The sequence below is a fragment of the Zeus faber genome (genome assembly GCF_960531495.2).
Source record: "Zeus faber genome assembly, chromosome: 3".
Classification (NCBI taxonomy): Eukaryota; Metazoa; Chordata; class Actinopteri; order Zeiformes; family Zeidae; genus Zeus; species Zeus faber.
In genome coordinates, this window is record NC_137190.1 from 33,009,886 (window position 1) to 33,029,844 (window position 19,959).

Below are 19,959 nucleotides of genomic sequence, written 5' to 3' on the forward strand. Positions count from 1 at the left end.
ACAGGCATTGGCTCCAGAGATAAAGCCCTAAACTACCGACGGACAGATGCATTTAACATACACCTAGGCAGTTCAATTGGTACTAGTGTGTTGGAGCCAGTTTTAGGTTGTATCTGGCTGCTGTTACTCTTAACCACATAACTAAAATCTGTGTGTGTGTGTGTGTGTGTGTGTGTGTGTGTGTGTGTGTGTGTGTGTGTGTGTGTGTGTGTGTGTGTGTGTGTGTGTGTGTGTGTGTGTGTGTGTGTGTGTGTGTTGTGTCTGTAGGTGTGTGGCTACAACACAGCGACCCCTGGCTCTGGGCCCTTATTCAGAGTGCCCATCACCGTCATCATCCCCATCAAGTAAGTTAATCAACCCCATCAAGAAACTCTATTTGGCTGGTGAAGAAAGAGAGCGAGGGAAAGAAAAAAGAAGAGGGTTTCTCTCTGTGTGTGTGTGTGTGTGTGTGTGTGTGTGTGTGTGTGTGTGTGTGTGTGTGTGTGTGTGTGTGTGTGTGTGTGTGTGTGTGTGTGTGTGTGTGTGTGTGTGTGTGTGTGTGTGTGCACGCGCGTCTGAAAGCTCTCTCTCTCCTCCCCTCTGCAGAGTGTGTGACAGTCATAATCAGCAGATATCTTTGAAGGACGTCCACTTCAGACCGGGCCAGATCCGACGCCACTTCATCACCGTCCCTCAGGGAGCCTCCTGGGCAGGTGTGTGTGTGGGGGTAGTTGGTATTTCTCTGTCTGTTGGTTAGGGCGAGGGGTTCTAACCAGGTCCTTGAGGTGCTTCGAGTGCTGAAATTTTATCCTGTTTCGGATACCTCGAAAATAGCCCCTTTTGTGCTTAAAAAGTCCTTGAAAAAATGCAATCATTGAGAACCTGTGATATTCCCCCATGGTTGTGATATTAAAGTTGTAACATAATAAAAAATATATCGGAATCGCTTTTATTATGACAGATTATTCCAGGGAAATGTGAATTTAATCCAGTATGGTTGGACACTTATAATAGTAGATGACAGTGTGTGTGTGTGTGTGTGTGTGTGTGTGTGTGTGTGTGTGTGTGCGTGTGCGCGTGTGAGTGTGTAAGTTCTTTAAGAGATTGATTAGAGAGAAGAGGAATGAAAGTCGCCAGGAGTAAGACAGAATACATGTGCCTTAATGGGAGGGAGGGTGGCGAAAAGCTGAGAATGCAAGGAGTGGAGGTGGAGATGGCGGATGAGTTCAAGTACTTGGGGTCGACCATCCAAAGCAGCGGAGAATGCAGGAGAGAGGTGAAGAAGAGAGTACAGGCAGGATGGAGTGGGTGGAGAAGAGTGTCCAGAGTGATCTGTGACAGAAAGGTTCCAGCAAGAGTGAAGGGGAAGGTCTACAGGACGGTAGTGAGACCAGCTATGTTGTACGGTTTAGAGGCGGTGGCACTGACAAAAAGACAGGTGGCTGAACTGGAGGTGGCAGAGTTGAGGATGTTGAGACTTTCATTGGGAGTGACAAGGATGGACAGGATTAAGAATGAGTACATTAGAGGGACAGCTCAGGTTGGACAGTTTGGTGGAAAAGTGAGAGAGGCCACATTGAGATGGTTTGGACACGTGTGTAGGAGAGATGAGAGTTACATTGGGAGAAGGATGCTGAGGATGGAGCTGCCAGGCAAGAGGAAAAGAGGAAGGCCAAAGAGAAGCTTTATGGATGTGGGGAGGGAGGACATGCAGGCGGTTGGTGTAAGGGAGGGAGATGCGCAGAACAGAAGGTATTTGAGGCAGACGATCTGCTGTGGCAACCCCTAACGGGAGCAGCCAGAACAGGAAGAAGAAGACATTGAAAATTGATTATATTTGTTTTGTGTGAAATCCTTGAAAATGAAAAAATTCAATTTGTAATACCAGAATGAACCCTGATCAAAGCAGTATGCATTAAAGTAATAGAAAAAAATCCTCTTATCCTTCCTGATTGTGTTAACATGGGGGGGGGGACTACAATGAAATACGATTTTACCCATTTAAATGGTAAAAACAAATCTATATGTGGCGTCAATGATGACATTCCGCCACAAATAAATCAGTGCATGGGAAACCCCTCAAGTGCCTCTGCTCTTCGATCTCTCACACCATTCTTGCTTCCCCCTTGTGTTTCACATGGTATACGATGATTTCAAATACATGAATAAATAAAAATAAATGGTTGAAATGGGAGCAAGTCGCGCTGGTGCTCAGAGTTATAAAATGTAGTCGCACTGTTTCCAAAAATGGTCGCAAAATGTGACTAAATGGTCGCAGTCTGGAGCCCTGACTGTGATTAAGAGAGAAAACCGTCTCCCTATGTAACCCTATGACCAACTGAATTATTATCTATGAATTATGAGCAATTGAACCCTTTCAACTTTTGGGTGTTTGTTCCTGTCTAGTGTTTGTTCCTGTCTAGTCCTTGCTGTATCTCATTAGTTTCCCTTTCATTTCACCCAGAAATTACGCTGACGTCTCACTCGGGCGACGTGTCGTCCAAGTTCGTCCTCCACGCCGTGCACCTGGTTAAGCAGAAGGCCTATCGAGCTAACGAGTTCTACAAGTTCTCCTCGCTTCTGGAGAAAGGCTCGCTGACCGAGGCCTTTCCTGTGTTGGTACGCACACACACACACACTCGTTTTACTACCCAATTTCAGTCATAATTGTGAGTGTTTAGTAGATGTAGTGCCATATAAGTTTTTTAACACTGCTGTGCGTTGAGCTAAATATAACTTAGTTGCTCTCATTCACTGCTTTGGGTGAAGTTAGACATTAGGAACTTAGGACAAATTAAGAAAATTCACCATGTTCCTTTTTTTTTTTTTCTTTCAGAAGAAACCCATAACATTTACATAAATGTTTGGTGTCAATATGCAAGACCCCCGACTATTTTTACTGTTATTAGTCATTTTGAGAGGAGATACAATAATAGTCGTGATAATGGATTTAGTTCCAATGTTATTTGGTGAATAAAATAACTTCACGTGTCTGTCCTCTCTACCATGCAGTCGGGCAGGATAGTGGAGTTGTGTATTGCACGCTGGTGGGCCAGTTTGGGCGAAGTCACCGTCGACTACAGCATCTCCTTCCATGGACTGACCACCAGCCCCTCTTCCATGCATATAGTAAGTACTGTATATACACACGCAAACACACATCCTTGTACTGGTATCAAAGGGAGGTTCGAGTAAATACACGTGGTAAGTGAGGACCCATGTTCCTGGTGCACTTCTAAACCAAAAAATGGTCAATTCCGAGACTGGTCCACACAAATATAGTCAAACAGACACCATTAGCGAGTGGAAACCTCAGTGTTCACTACAGTTGATTTGATTTACTTTCTGAAGGCGATGATTTGATATTTGGCAGTACCACCGAATCTGCCCTCCCATGTTTTGGTGCAATGCAATGCATGTTAATTACAGAAATGTGATCCTTCTTAATAACAATGTTAACATTTCGACCATGGCTGACACAATACCACCACAGTGAGGCTGAATGTCTAATTACTTTCTGATGGAATTTCGGTAGATCTGGACAAAAAGCATTCTATAAAGCGATGACTGTGCTTCATGGTCTTCAGTGAAAGTCCAGATTGATGTTTTCCATTTTATAAAACCTTTTTTATATTTCATATTAAATATATTTCAATCTAAAACTCATAAATCTGTTCGTTTTCTGCAACAATTATGACTTCAAATGTTGTTGAACAAATATAGAAGTTATGTTTATTATGTGCCTTTCCAAGTTTATGAGTTAGAGGTAACGTTCAATCAAAAAAGCGGAACCAAATCGGCTTAAAGCAGGATTACTACTTTGGAATAATGTGCTGGATCGAAACAAAAAATCAAAAATCTGATTGGCGGTAAGAAGCTCCCAGCGTGCAATTAAGTCTACTGTTTTCCTTCTCCCAGCATGCATCAGAAGGGGTGACGAATTTCAGTGTGTCGTCTCCCTTGAGATATGAGGACGTATCGCCCAACATCACCCTGAAGTCCTGGGTTCAGCCTCTCAGGTACAGCACACGTGCCCAAATACACACACACACACACACACACACACACACACACACACACACACACACACAAATTGTCTCACCCTGTATTAATGCAGCAACTCTCATGTTGTGTGCGGTGTTCCTGCAGGCCCTTGAGCTCTAATATCAAAGCGCTGGGACTGAGGGATGTTCTCCCCAACAACAGGCAACTCTACGAGATGGTCCTCTCCTACAACTTCCACCAGGTACTGTCTGACTCTGAACAGGAATAACGTAAAGATAAAGGCCACAACGCACTTCTGGGTAGAGGTCGTAAACATTATCGGTGGATGTACACCCAGGGGTCCTGGGTAAAAGCCTGGGCCGCCAAAACTGACACACTCATCCAGAGAAAATGTAACTGCTCTTTAAAAGGTTTTTCTTCCAGTCCGTCAACTTAAGTGCTGATCAGTTGAAAGATTTAAAATTACATCGCCAAATCCGCTCAAATACAGAACCATATTTGTAGTTTAGTGCAGTGATTGAGGATCTGGTTGTAGCGGTTTAAAGGTACAAACACCTTAAAAATGTATTCTCCAAACGTCTCTATGACTCCTGTCGTCACATCTTCGAGATGAAAATCAAGAAACGATTTTCCATCTACCTACAATGGCTGAGAAATAGCGAAAAATGCACATGTAGCTGTAGATTGGGGAGATGATTCTCTATATACACACACACACACACACACACACACACACACACACACATTTTTGTACTAGTATCAAAGTGAGGTCCGAGTAAATACATCTGGTTAGTGAGGACCCATGTTTCTGGTGCACTTCTAAACCAAGCAAATAAATTCAGAGTCCGGTCCTCACAAATATAGTAAAACAGACACCATAAGCTACAAGGGGTGAAAAGCTGGGTCTTCACTACCTTTGATTTCGTTTCTGAAGGCGGTAATTTGATATTTGGCAGTATATAATACAATGCATGTTAATTGCAGAAATGTCTAACTCAGGGGTTCCCACCCTTTTTTGGCTCAGGTTCCTAATTTTAGGTCTGAAAATGTTCACGATCCCAGCTCTTTTAAATATTGACATTTCTTTGCTATTGGAGACTTTTTAAAATGACGGATGGGACTTTAATGAAGAGTTACAGGAAGAGAAATAAGTGATAAATAACAAAAAATGTGCATGTAGTGGTAGATTGGGGAGAGTTTTTTCAGGGCGATGAGCTGTATTTATCAAGTTCTTCCCATCACAGGGAGTCTCCTGATTAATTTCATTAACCGACCAATCACTTATCGCGGTCTTCATATTGTTATGTGGTTAATCTCCATTTTCCCGGGTCTCCAGCCCAAGAGTGGAGAGGTGACCCCCAGCTGCCCCACGCTTTGCGAGCTGCTCTACGAGTCGGAGTTTGACAGTCAGCTCTGGATGCTCTTCGACCAAAACAAGAGGCTGTTGGGCTCCGGAGACGCCTACCCACACCAGGTAAACCCCCCGTCTTTGACTGTAAACAATTAAACTAAAGCAAATAAGTACTTTGTAAAAAACAGTTCTTGTTGTTCTTTGTTCGTACATAAGAGAAATGCCCCACTGCAGGCTTGAAGCATCTTTTGAGCTCGCAAATCCATTGTTTTCAATGTATGCTACCAAGGCGTACCAAAATAATTCAACTTCTTGAAAAGCGGAAAGCGCGCCACCGCATGTCATGACATCAAATAGCCAATCAGCCACAGCTTCTGTCACAACATCCTGTCCGTACAAACGGCAGTACCGCGGAGGAGAGGCCTGGATACCGGAGCTGTATGGCCTGTCCAGCAGATACCATTAGGATTCCAATAGACGGAACAATGCCTGGATGGATATAAACTGTGAACTGGGACGTCTATCTAATGGCGATCTAATAATGTTAGCTAACAACCTTAGCTTACCGTTAGTTCAAGTTCACATTTAAATCCTCCTAAATGAAAGTTACTGTTAGCTCTAGGCTAAATGTCCCAATATACCGTTTTAAGCAATGTAGTGGTCACTTTTACTTACATGAGGTTCCGTGAGAAAGAATTGGTGCCAATCAGCGTGTCCCGAAAGATTTAAATTTCCCGGACAAATGGAAGAGATTCTGGTCAAATATTATCTTGTGTTTATTGAGTTTAAAAACAGTTGACATGCAGGCTATATAGAGAATGACATCATCAAGCCATGTAAATGTATATTTTTTAATTGAATATTCAAAATAAAATACATTTAAATAAGTCAGTTAACGCCATTTTAAAAATAAATAATAAATATTATGAATATTACTGCTTGAAATTAAATAATAATAAATAATATTTTTTAATTGAATATTCAAAATAAAATACATTTAAATAAGTCAGTTAACGCCATTTTAAAAATAAATAATAAATATTATGAATATTACTGCTTGAAATTAAATAATAATAAATAATATTTTTTAATTGAATATTCAAAATAAAATACATTTAAATAAGTCAGTTAACGCCATTTTAAAAATAAATAAATAAATATTATGAATATTACTGCTTGAAATTAAATTATTTCCGTTTGTGAACAATAAGCAACAAGTGCAGCTGCTTTAACTTACATTTCACTAAAATACAATTTTGATAAAATCTAAAACAAAATAAATATGACCAGTAGGTTGAAATAAATAATAACGTTTGTGGTGTTGTCCGTCTTCGTTCGACATAGTTAACACAATGAATATTTACTGTCTGTTTTGGGTCAGAACTTAAATACCCCCCAAAAAACTCTGGACTTATGTGGCCCTGTTGTCAACGATCATCTTTGTGCTTCTCTTCTGGACGCTGTGCGTTGTCTCCACTTCGTGTGCGTGTCAACTGTGTTTACAAGCGCAACCGGTCCACAAGGGAGGGAGCGGGGCTTAGTTCTATATCGACAAACGTGATTGGTCAGAGGTGAAGCTTTCAGATCAGCTTTAGATTGTCCAAACTGATTGGCTTCCCGTTGCAACTTGTCGAGCGTGGAAGTGAACAGATCTGCAGACTTTTTTATCGAAATGATCTACCCAGCACTAACTCAAATTGTGCTTGGAGGGAACTATTATCACCGGACATTATGACCGGAGAGAATTAAATATGTCGCACTGCAGCAGATTTTACAGGTCAAAAACCGGCAATAACCGGATAACGGAAAAGCTGGCAGTCGCAAGGTGGATAATTTTGATAAATAATAAAAATATATTGTTCTGTCCTGTTTCTGTGTGTATGTGTGCAGACACAGGTTGTGATGGTCACAAAAGGGCGAGAGCTAGGTTTTTAACGGCCCAGATAAACAATCAACAGTTACTTGTTTGCGCTATTTTCTATTTTGCTATTTGTTGCTATTTGCTATTTTGCTATTCGTACTTGTGATTGCTTGGTTTTATACTGTAATATCATGAGTATGCCTTTTTCTGTTGTTTATTTGAAGAGATTTAATAAAATAAAGTTTATCTGAAGTGCTGGTTGGTTTGGGTTGTTTGGCAACGCAGCTCCACCCTCAAGGCGCGACCATGCGTTACCTTACAAGCACCTTGATAAAAATGGTTCCGCAGTGTGCCTCGCGTTTTAGCGTGCTTCACGTGGACCGACCCTAAAGGTCCATACCGGTGTCAAATTCGAGTCAGCTCATTTTGTTAGTCGTCACACACATTTTCCATGACTTTTGACCATTTTCATGATGATAGCTCACATTTGTAGCTTTTTGAAATAGTCTCCATTTCTGGGGTTTTGGAAAATTCAAACGAAATGGTGACAAACCTGCTGATGAAAGCCAGATTTTTGTCAGAAATGGCTTAATTTTTCTGTATTTGTTAATACCACCATGACATGGAAGAAGCTTCCACATTTTGAAATGTAATTGTTGGCTTCCACCTGCGGCCACCAAGCCCATTTGCTGATGCAGTTTGCCTTGATATCTGGGACAATTTTGGGACTGTTCCCCTTGACACATGAAATAATGAGTTTTCAGAGCAACAATAGCCAGTTAACAAAGTGCCAATTGTCAGTAATCAACCTTATATGACGCACATTGCATTTGCCATTGTGATTTAGTTACTTCAAGGGTAAACTCCTTTTTCACGTGGTGTTTGTTATTTTATCTATTCCCTATATACAGTCAGTTGTAATAACACCCATTGAAGCTTTGCGTGTTTTGACATTTGATTTTATATGAACCACTGAGGCAAATCCATTTGTTTTGTCTCGGTCAGCTTTGACCATCTTGTGCACACAGGAAGTGATGTGGTAAGAATTCTCTCTCGGCCTTTCTTTCCCTCTCTCCCTCTCAGTATTCTCTGAAGCTGGAGAAGGGCGACTACACAGTACGCTTGCAGGTGCGCCACGAGCAGTCCAGCGAGCTGGAGCGCCTCAAGGACCTGCCGTTTGTGGTATCCCACCGCCTGTCCACCACGCTCAACCTGGACGTCTATGAGACGCACCGCGCCGCCCTCATGGCCAAGAAGAAAGCCAACTCCCTCACCCTCTGCCCTGGGATGACACAGCCCTTCTATGTCACCGCCCTTCCGGACGACAAGTGAGTGGAATCGGATTTAGTTTTTGTACCTGGAAGCGGGATTCCTCTTTCTTTCTAATGCTTTCTGAGGTTATTGTTCTTTGCTAGTATGAGGGTGAATTGAAACTTGTCTGAGAACTTTCATCATTTAATATAAATAAACAAAACAAAAACTTAAAAAATACAAAGTTGCATAATAAAAGCAGAAGGACGATACACCTCTGCTCTAGTACGACTTCAACCAGTACTTTATTCTGTCAGAATTATACACTCTTCCATGTTTGTTTGTTTTAACCGAGGGTAGCTTGAACTGTGATATAGGCTAAAAAGTCAAAATCTACAGAGATATAAGTTTTCTTGCTCTCTGCATGCATGTTGAAGTGACAGGAACAGGAAAGTGTAATTTCCGCAATAAAAACAAAATTTCCCTCTGGGGATGAATCGTTCTGCAATAAAACCTCAATTTCCTTCCATGGATGGTTTGCTCGCTCGTTCGTTCTTCTCAATATTTCGTAAAATGTTCCCTAAAACAATAACAGTTTGACAGTGTAAATAGTTTTATTAGTTTAAATAGTTTCTTTAAAGAATAGTTATTTGTAAATTATTAAAAAACAAACTTTATTGACTCAAACAATGAGATGTGTCTTCTTTCCCTCTCCCTTCCTCTGCTCTTGTCCGGCAGGGTCCCCAAGGGGACGTGTCCTGGCTGCTACCTGACCGGCTCCCTCGTCGTGCCTAAGAGCGAGTACGGCAAGAAAGCAGTGAGTTTGCCATCCATTCTCACTGTTGGACCAAGCTCCCTTGCCTGTGTTGGGGCAGATTGTTTTGATCTGTTTTGGCTTACTGAATCACTTGACTGGAGGAGGGTTAAGTTTTTTTTTTTTTTAATCCATGCTAAATGCTTGGTAATTTTTGCATAGATTAGAATCATCCATGCTCATTCTATTTATAAGTCCTAAATAGTTCCCATTTCCCGCTAGTGTGTTTTCACTTTACTTTTGGATCAGGGGCCTGACGTTAACTAACAACTTACTTACCTTCTTTCACATACACCTTTACACCTAGTTGAATGTATAAGTGTGTGTGTGTGTGTGTGTGTGTGTGTGTGTGTGTGTGTGTGTGTGTGTGTGTGTGTGTGTGTGTGTGTGTGTGTGTGTGTGTGTGTGTGTGTGTGTGTGTGTGTGTGTGCGCGCTGAAGAAAGTTCTCAGTATCTGTTCCTTTCTGTGTGAAGTGGAAGCCAAAATGGCCTCTTGTCTGTTGCAAAGTGGACATTCCAAAATGTATGAGATTTAACCAGATGTCACTATAATACTCGCTAATGCATTAAAGCAGCGATAACATCTCCTGGTTAAATTGAAATCCCATACAGTTGCTTACAGTCCAATTCACAGGGTCTGGCTCATTTTTAAGAATACTTACTGTCCTCTCACTACCTGTTAATGAACATGCCTTAATAGGAACCTATTTGTATCTTAAAGGTTCTCGTTAAAACAACCGATAGAGTTGGTGTCATGTGACTATTCAAAACATTCTTAGCTGTAGCCACACTTATCTCAATCCCTCCATCAAGCCCTTCATGCACTCCTTGTCGGACAACAATGAAAGTAAATGAAAGTAAAATCAATAACCAATGTCCTTCTAAAGGGAGTGTCTTGTGTTTTCAACTTGGAACTTTAGCTTGTTGATTTGTTCTTCAGCTGGGAAGAGCCGGGATATCTTGGTCTGGAATTTTGAAATTTGGCCAAATCCAGGAACCTACTGTTACTAGGACGTAACCTATGCAACCTGCTCTACACACATTTTAGTATTTTTAGAGCTTATTGTGCGTAATCACTGGGTGTCATGACATTTCACTGCATATATGTATGTGACAAATAACCTCTTGAATCTTGATCTAATGGGATGATCCTTAGTGTCCCTATTTCCAAAAAATGCTTCCTACCTCAGAAGCATCCTAGCAGATGAGACACTCGTCACACAATGTGTCTCTCCCAACTGTGTGTGGGTGTGGGTGTGGGTGTGTGGGTGGGTGTGTGTGGGTGTGTGTGCGCGCACGCATATAGTTCAAGAGATTATTAGTCTGTGTGTGTGTGTATATATATAATATGTGTTTGTGTGTGTATATATGTGACCCACCGCAGACTGGCGGTTTTCAAATTTTAAATTTTTTTTTATTTTCGCATAATTTGAAAGTGGAGAATCAGAGCTTCCAAACAAGGTGTCACTTGTGCAAATCAAGCAAATATTTTGAAAGCTATGAGTTGTTCATGACAAGGGTGTGGCAAACCGTGTTTCTGAGATAATCACCTCCAAAGTTTTACCCACACCAGGTTCATTCAGCCAGCTCCCAGAATGCAAATGAGGTTGGCAGACAAACAAAGCCTCATGGCTAATTAACATACTGCTGAATGGGCCAATCACGAACAGCTCAACAAGACAACTAATTTTGTTTTATAAAGCTTTTATTTAACAGTAACAATATACAGGTTTTATAAAAATTGAATTATTTTGGAGTTTAAAAGTACGGACAACACAACAAAATGTAGAGTCTACCAATATTATGAGTCTCAGAAAATCTGTCACCAACCTCAACAGACCTCATCACATCATCAACTTCTTCCGTTGTAACAACAGACAACAACAGTTGGTCTCCGCCGGTGGTTCTTGAAAATATTCCGTTTCATCGTCACAAGCTTGAAATCCACTGTTTGAAATGTTCTCCAAGTCTGAAGTAATATCAGATTCAGCGTCCCTGTTGTTCTCAGCGTCGCTGTCGGAGAACTGACTATCATTGCGAAAAATTAAGTCCAGTACACGCTGCTAACACTGACTTGGATCTATCGCACTGGTCAGATTAAGGTCCGAAATATGATTCAGAGCTTCCGCCACCCGCTTTGCGTAATCCATAATGATACGGAGAACAACGTTTTCAAAGACAAGTGAGACCGAAACACCCCCGTGCTGCGCTATAACCGTCTGTTTACGGAAGTGATGTAGGTGCGTGACGCGAAGGGTTCTTCTTCGCGGTCTCACAACAATGGCTCCGAGTGTGTAAAGGTAGTATGATTTAAAGGTTGAATACTATCAAAACGGTTTCACATTGTGACTTCGCATCACCTGGAATATGGAGGAATGATCTTCACCTGGACGCTCGCTTTAAAGGAAACAATCAATCGGCGTTGTTCAGTGCTGTTCAGCGTCTCGGTAAGTGAACTGCGTTTCCCCGTGCAATCTTAGTTTTTTTCATGGAGTTTTTAACTCCATGGTTAAACATTTTTCTACTATTTATAAATCAAACTCAGTTTTGAAAATATGTTGAGAGATTAAAAAAACACAAAGGAACACAAATCTGGGAAAATCTAATTTTCCTTCAAGAAAGGTTTTTTTTCAACTTATTTGGCTACTTTTGGCGATTATAGAAATGCGCGAGATGGCGGGTTTTGTTGCGGTGGGTCGTGTGTGTGTGTGTGTGTGTGTGTGTGTGTGTGTGTGTGTGTGTGTGTGTGTGTGTGTGTGTGTGTGTGTGTGTGTGTGTGTGTGTGTGTGTGTGTGTGTGTGTGTGTGTGGTCATGAATTCAACTCCGTAGCAATGAAACCACTGTATCTTAACCCTTGTGGCAGAGCGAATTGGAGAACATGGGGCGGGGGTGAAACAGAAGGGATTTTGTCAGAAGACATCACAGCTCCCTGTGCTCTGCAGCCACAAAGGTCAATGGGGCAGCAGGACCATGCAGAGTAGACATAATGTAGATCGTCACTGTCAATGTAGGACAAATAGAGGGAGGAAGGGTCAGAGCCGAAGACGAGCGATGTACTATATGACGACCGAGTTTAGATTCCTGTGGTGTGTTTGTGTCTTCTCTCCCTCACTGTGTGTTATTCTGACCACCAGGGGCAGGCCTCTGCAAAACGACAAGGAAAGTTTAAAAAGGTACTGGATGAGCTAGAACCCTCTTCTCTACCGTGGAGCATCCCGCCTTTAAAGGGGGAGGGGAGGGTGGGGTGGGGTTGGGTGAAGGGGAGGTTTTAACCTTACTTCTGCCCCTGCCTGGGAAAACGGCAAAAGAACATGTGACATTTTTAACCTTGTATTCCCCATTGAAAAGCACTGTGATGAGCTCTAGTGGAGAAAGCATCTATGTTAACAAGGACAGCCGAGCCGATTTAACCGCCTAGTCAAACCTGTACGTTAAATGTCTTCCCCCTGTTTGGCTTAAGAGGTAAATTGTGTTTTCTGGTGGTTAGCAAAAGCGGCACATCTAGAACACATAGCTGGCCTCAACAGTACATTATGAAGCTAGAATTAGACGTAGGTAGACAGGAGAATATTTTAACTATTGTGTTTTGAGATTAACATAAGTCTACCATGCATGTTGGAGGAAGTAACCCTTTAGAGGATGAATAACAACGCGATGGTGGTGTGGTAGGGCATATGCGGACATTGGTAGATGCCGACGCTGATTCAGAGTAGTGTAAAAAACAAAATGCGGTTGAAGGTTTGCCGGTTTTTGACCGACACGTTTGCTGTGTGTCCTCAGGACGTGGTGCCAGTCATCTACCACTTAATACCCGCGCCCAACAAGACCAAGAACGGAGGCAAGGAGAAGGACAAGGAAGTGGAGAAGGACGTGAAGGAGGAGTTTGCGGAGGCCTTGAGAGACCTGAAGATCCAGTGGATGACAAAGTGCGCAGCAGACCTGTTCTTGAAGAACCCTTATAACCTGCCTTTTGAATGTTTCTCGGCAACACCACGTCGTTGGCCAATACTGAGTCTTTCCCTCTCTCGTTTAGGTTGGACAGCTGCTCTCTATATGAAGAGCTGAAGGAAACCTACTCCTCTTACCTCCCTCTGCACGTGCAGAGACTGCACCAGCTGGACGGGGAAAAGGTGATTTAAGCACACTTAATGGCTAAAAAGGCAGAGGGAAAGCTCGATTATCATATGATAGTCATATTTGGAAACCGTGGTGAAGAGAGAGGGAGGGAGGGAGGGAGGGAGGGAGGGGGAGAGGGAGGGAGGGAGGGAGGGAGGGAGGGGGAGAGGGAGGGAGGGAGGGAGGGAGGGAGAGGGAGAGGGAGAGAGAGAGACCCCTGAGTTCGATCCCGTCTGACTGTACTCTGCCGCTTGCAATTCAGGAGCGGGCCAAACGCCTGGACGAGGTGGTGTCGGCCGCAGACGTCGTCATCTCCCATATCGACCAGACCGCCCTCGCTGTCTACCTCACCATGAAGACCGACCCCCGTCCCGACGCCGCCGCCATCAAGAGGTGAATTATAAACACTTGAATTAAAGGTCATATGAAAGTTGACGAGTCTAATCATCAATTGGAAACCCGTCAGCCGATTGAGAGTGTGCGTTACAATAACAGGATGAAACAGATAGAAGCTTACAAAATGCACAGGGATAACACTGCAATGAGGAATCGTAAATAACGGGAACCATAAATATATTTTTATATGTGTGAATCATCTGCATCCAGATCCTCTCCGTGCGCCATAATCGCCGTGCCCCGTTCCTCCAAATAAAACAGTGTGGCGACGGGGCACGGAGGAATGGGGCACAACTTGTAGGGATGGGTGTCGTTCAGATTTTTAACGGTACCACTATTCTTACTGATACTGCTTATCGATCTGGTACTTTAACAGTACTCTTATCGGTTCTTTTAAGAGAAAATCGAAAACAGATTAAAAGCAGAATTAAAACTGCTTTATTTTCTGCCCATTACGGGGGGGGGGGCAGGGAGAGCCAGGCAGAGGGAGCCGGCCCCGCCCCCTTCACGCATATTTCCATTCCGGCAGTGAAGTGGGAGAGATAAAGAGGAGAGATGTCTGTTAAGATTAAAGCGAAAATGCTTTTTGGATGAATATGTTAATGTTATTGCAAGTTAGAAACGGGTTATATAGCCTTAATAAACAGAAAATCTATTTTCTTAATTTCTCCAATACTCTTAACAGTACCGGTAATGTCAGAGCTTTTCGATACTACGCTCTTTTATAATTTAGCCTCGGGGCCTGTTTTAATAGCAGGTCGGTTGGTACCAAACCCGAGGCACTAGCATTAGCTCGTACCTGGTTCCTCCGTAAATCAGTAAGTACAGCCCTAAAGTTTACTCTGTGTTGACGCTGAGAAAAATAAACCACTTATCTCTCCAACTCTGATGTCGAAGGCCGCAGAACACTTAACGTCATCAAAACCACTTGGTCTGTACTATATAAGTATTACATTTATACATAATACTTTGAATGCCTTTATGAAAATATAACCAAAAAGCAAGAGCACCCAAGTGCATCTTCTCAAAAAGAAGAGGTGACCATTTCCGTGTTCCAATGGATGTTCTCATGCAACAATACATTTTGCGTTGCAGCGACATGGAGAAGCAGAAGTCCTCTCTGCTGGACGCCCTGTGCAGGAAGGGCTCCGCGCTGGCCGACCAGCTCCTTCTACCCCCTGCGCCCCAGGAGGGGGCCAGTGCCGTAGGCTTGAGCTTGGGACCCGTGGCGGCCGAGGGGTCCGGGGACCAGGGGGGCAGCAGCTCTGAGGACAGCCAGCAGGCAGTGGCCAAAACCCTGAACGACACCTTCTGGGAGGTTCAGAGGTGGGCAGACCTGACGGACTCCAAGGTGAGCAACCACTTCCAAAAACGAGAATAAACAATTAAATAAATGAAGACTTTTTGTGATTACATGTTATCTCCACAATGCCCAATTGAAACCATTATCTAAACACAAGACAATAGAGAGCCTTTGGATTTGAGTGTCTGTGTAGTCCCGTGAGAGCGAGGGTTACCTCAGCATAGTGCTTAGCATAGACCAGTTACTGTTATTGGTGATGTATTCGTTGTATAGAAGTATTTGAAAGATTTTAATGGATGGTGCTGGATAGTCTTTTACCCCAAACATCTTTGTTTTTGCTCGGCATGGTATTGGTGCGAATGTTCTTTGTGACATCATCTGAAGTTACACAAGTCCAAGCGTTTGTCTCTCAGAAGTCATTTGCATCTAGCGATCTGTGCCTTGTGGACTGCAAAGCGTTTGCGATGCGTAGACAGGCAACCTAAACAGATGCTGCGTTTAAAGGAAACTCTGAAAACTCGCTCGTGATGCGTTTCATAAAATCTCGAAAACTACGATTTCTAAATAGAGTCACAGAAGGCGTTTGTTTTCCCACCGCAGGAAGTTCTAAGAACCTTTGGAGGAACTAGGGCTGGGCGACAAAACGATCTTGATCATTTTTACGCTAAAATCTTTCACAATAACGATAATAAATGTCTGAGATTTATTTTTTGATAAAGTTCGATACAGGGTCCGTTTCCACTACCTACAAAGACACGACAAGAACAGCCAATCATACAGGGCAGCGAAACTACCATGTGACATGAACAGCCAATCGTACAGCAGGAGCGCAGGAGCTTCCTTTTCTCGCTCCCCGGCCTGAGAGCGCAGGGGGGATGAGGCCCCCCGGAGCTGACGCGGCGGATCTTCCTCAACCACAAACTTGAACTCACACTTGCCCTCCTCCCAACCTGGGCCCGGCGCAGCGCCCATCCACGCAAAAGGAGAGAGATGAGAGAAAGAATCCGCGATTTTCAGTGATCTGTCCACGCATATAATCGCATAGCACAGATTCAGGAACTTTTCACTGTTTTCAGACGACAGTGATGATTATATTATGTATATAATATATTAATATATTTATTTTATTTATTGATCTCATTTTTTTACATATTTCTTTTTTCATCTATTCAATGTTTAACGTAACGTTTAATGATAATGCACTTAAAACTGTAACTTCAGCATTATTATTAATATAATTATCAGTTATATATTGTGATAATTATCGTCATCGATCAATATAAAAAAACATATCACGATAACATTTTTGGCCGTATCGTCCAGCCCTAGGAGGAACCATCCCTTTCTTTTTTGTTGATTTGCGCGACCTCAAAAACCGTGTAATACATACCTAACATGACTAAACTGGACCCCGTGTACTGCCTGCAGATATATTTTTATTGAACATGAAACATTTGAAATCATTATTTACAAATCACTGGTGATTGTTTTGCAGTTTGGGTTTTTTTTTTGTTTGTTTTTTGATGTTTTTTATCCTGACCACAGCCTTCTCCTTTTCCAGGTGTTGACGTTTTCTTACAAACATGCTCTGGCAAACAGGATGTACGGGCGGGCTCTAAAATACGCCTCCAAAATATTAGAGGACAAACCCGGCAAGGACAACATGAAGAACTGCATTCAGGTAAACAAAATGTGGCTACCTGGGCGCCCCAGTGGCTCACCCACCTGGTAGCCTTGAAAAGGTAGCGCACCCTTTTCAAGGCTAAGTCCTTGCCGTAGCGGCCCGGGTTTGATTCTAGCGCGAGGCCATTTTCTGCGTGTCATCCCCTCTCTCTCTTTCCCTGCCTTTTCTGTCTCTCTGCACTGTCACTATCAAATAAAAGCATGAAAAATGCCAAGCGTAGATGGAGGCTCAGCCCTTGTTATTGATTTCCTTTTTCTCTGCCGGATGACCATCCCGGGGCATTGACGCGCCTTGCGCATTCCAACATTTTTGGGGAATTTATTACCTTAATAATAAAATTCCTAGTTGTAGTATATTTATTCGTTTTTGACGAATAATTGATTCTCTGGCTTTTTTTTTTTTCATTATTATTGACGTTAGAATTGAATTCGGGTCAATGCTGCGTTCGCACGGAACACGGTAGACAGGGGACGGCAAACTGGAAGTCATGTCAGTGGACGAGAGCTTGACGGCAGCCCAGCAGAGGGCAACCCTACACGGCATTTGTCGTGCAAAGTTAAAGCCCGGTCCGTTTGAGCTTGGAACTCCGTTTGAAGTCCGCTGAACTGCGTCCGTGCTTGGTATCACAAAATACTTCAGGGAAAATAAGAGAGCTTGTTTTTTCCGGTACAACAGCGATGAGTTGGAAAATCCGACCCGCCACAGGAATGAATAGACTTCCGCTTTGTTCTCGCCATTGTTCGGATTGGGTGTGAAGCAGGCTTTCTACTTTCACCCCACTGACGCTCATTTCCTTCTGTCTTTGTCTCGCAGCTCATGCAGAACCTCGGATGGACCCACTGCTCCACCTTCACCGAGAACTGGCTGCCAATCATGTACCCTGTAGAATACACACCTTTCTAGACGACACGCACACACACACACACACACACATTTACAGGCTTTGGCAATAAACGGTTCACTCAGGCTCACTCAAACTGTACGCCTCATCCGGTTTTTAGCTCTTTCACACAACCAGCTGCCTCTCTCTCTCTCTCTCTTCAGAACACACTGGTGTTTCATTAGGAACCAGATAGTAGATAATCACCAAAATGAAGGAAAACTAAACCCGATGCCCCCTTTGGTTCAGCCGGCGATTCCATTATCACCATACCGCCATTAGACAAAGTCGGTTTCACATTTCTGAACTATGAACTTAAAAACTGCATTTTTAAGTTTATATCTCCATTCTGAAGACATTTACCTCAGCACCAACATTATTTATTTTTCTTTTTTTATGGGCTCGTTTATCACACGCCGCTTTTAAAGGGTTACAGTGTGCTGCTTCTGGCGTTGGACTTTCTACATTCTAGCACGTCTGCTCACGTCTGACTCAAATTAAAGCCTGGGTTAAGGTTAAGTCCTTGAATTTGTTTTATTTCATTTTAATTAAAACATTTTTTTTTAAAGATTGTGTTCAAGGGTGGGGAAAAAAGCTATTAGACGTGGTTATATTTAAGCTTTGTCCACAGGCTGAAAGTCAGAAAACAATGTCTACAAAAGAAAAGTTGACAGGTGCCTTTTTTTTTTTTTTTTTCAAACCAGTACGACGGAAGGAAGCGTGATGCACCAACTCGTTCCGTACCGAAGCAGCACAATCTGTAGCTCTGAATCATCTCCAAACATCTTGATAAAATCGCCTCTGCCGTATATGTACATGTATCTGTGTGTGTATATATACTGTGTACATATCCAGGCCACGGGAGTCATTTTGCGGCTTTGGTGCTGTGTTGAACTGACTTAAGAAAGAAATACATCATTTTTATTTTATTTGACCATTTACCGACTTGACATGTCACACCTGAGGTTGACCGACTGAAACGTTCACGCAGTGTTAATGCCGACTCCAGTTCTCCACTGCGATTGTACACAGCGTGGTAAAATAATGTACATATATACACGCGTAACACAAAAAAAATTATAAAGAGGCAATATAGAGTATATAGAACACCTAATAATTCTGATTGATGTATTTTATAGGCATATATGCATGTCTTTTAGGTCTTGTTTTTTTTTTCTTTGTTGTAATGCATTGTAAGACATTTTTAACCTCCTCCCCCACTTGATGACGATTGTGGAAATAAGTTTGTTGCATTCTGCAGAGTGTCTTTGTGTCAATTAATGTGTCTTTACCACTGAGAAGGAGCTAGCGATCAGTCTTTCTTATCTCTCTTTTCATTTTCGATTGTAGAACTGTCTCGTGTCATGTCCACGCAACACCAGAATGCGGGGGGGGGGGGCTTGCTTTAGGTTGGTGAAATGAGGTACTAGGGTTGACCTGAAATCCAAGAAGCGTGTGGGGGGTGTCTCGAAATGTAAATCTGAATTCAAAGTGAAAATGCAGCGTGGACGCTGCTTCGGCACTTCGCATTTTCACACATCTCACCGAGAGTTTTTAAGCGCAAAAGTGGGGTCAGCTTCTCATCGGCAGTGTCTTAAACCCGGTCCTCCATATGCATATGTCTGCCAGTTTCTTTGCATCCATCTTTCTTCTTGGCTTATTTGTGTTTCTGTCTGACCTTGTTTTCTGGGTTTAAACTGTCTCCATGTTGCCAATGAGGTTTTTTTTTTTTTTTTGTTGTTTTTTCTCCCTTCCCGGAAAAAAAGGCCTTAAAATTAACCGCAGGACATCACCGTCCATTGTTGGCACAGAGCGGAATCGTCATCTCTCTCTCGTTCTCTTGCTCAGCCGCTGTCCGAAAAGACCAGGAATATGAGTCTCGTATTTATATTCAGAATCACAAACCTAGTAAATGCCAATATTTTATGGAATGTTCTAAGTTGTATGTTAGTATTTTATTTTATAACCATTCTTCCTTATTAGTGACATGGAACAACGCCCTAGCTATCATCACGTTATTTTACGGTCACGCATATACATTGTATCGGAAGTATGTCGCACATAAAAAAGGAAAATGACACAATAAAATGGTTTTGAAGATTTTAAGTAGGCCTGTTGTCGTTTTTTTGTCTCTTACCTGAACCTAAATGGAGCTGTTTGGACATATGGGGTGGTATTTATCTGTGGGAGGCAAAACAGGAGGAAAAGGGTGTCTAATCTAGAATAACTAGTGCAGTGCCAGTTCACGGGAACAAACACACCCAAGTCATGGCGACTCGCTCTCACGGGACTACGAAACACCGGGAAAATACACTTGT

General features: G+C 42.6%; 1 protein-coding gene across 2 annotated transcripts in view; it reads left to right on the forward strand.

Moving 5' to 3' along the window:
* Positions 1-19,747, forward strand: part of tpp2 (tripeptidyl peptidase 2) — a 35,241-nt gene extending 15,494 nt beyond the window's left edge. The window contains exons 14-29 of one of the 2 annotated variants that reach the window (XM_079998096.1): positions 268-344; positions 586-692; positions 2,444-2,598; positions 2,992-3,108; positions 3,898-3,998; positions 4,129-4,225; positions 5,321-5,458; positions 8,280-8,524; positions 9,186-9,264; positions 12,397-12,435; positions 13,043-13,188; positions 13,296-13,392; positions 13,641-13,771; positions 14,870-15,125; positions 16,639-16,758; positions 17,575-19,747. In XM_079998096.1, coding sequence (XP_079854222.1) covers positions 268-344; positions 586-692; positions 2,444-2,598; positions 2,992-3,108; positions 3,898-3,998; positions 4,129-4,225; positions 5,321-5,458; positions 8,280-8,524; positions 9,186-9,264; positions 12,397-12,435; positions 13,043-13,188; positions 13,296-13,392; positions 13,641-13,771; positions 14,870-15,125; positions 16,639-16,758; positions 17,575-17,664 — 1,995 coding nt within the window. In that variant the 3' untranslated portion in view covers positions 17,665-19,747. The remainder of the gene's footprint in view (positions 1-267; positions 345-585; positions 693-2,443; positions 2,599-2,991; positions 3,109-3,897; positions 3,999-4,128; positions 4,226-5,320; positions 5,459-8,279; positions 8,525-9,185; positions 9,265-12,396; positions 12,436-13,042; positions 13,189-13,295; positions 13,393-13,640; positions 13,772-14,869; positions 15,126-16,638; positions 16,759-17,574) is intronic. The other variant, XM_079998097.1, reaches the window with a different exon arrangement.
* Positions 19,748-19,959: the final 212 nt, after the last annotated feature.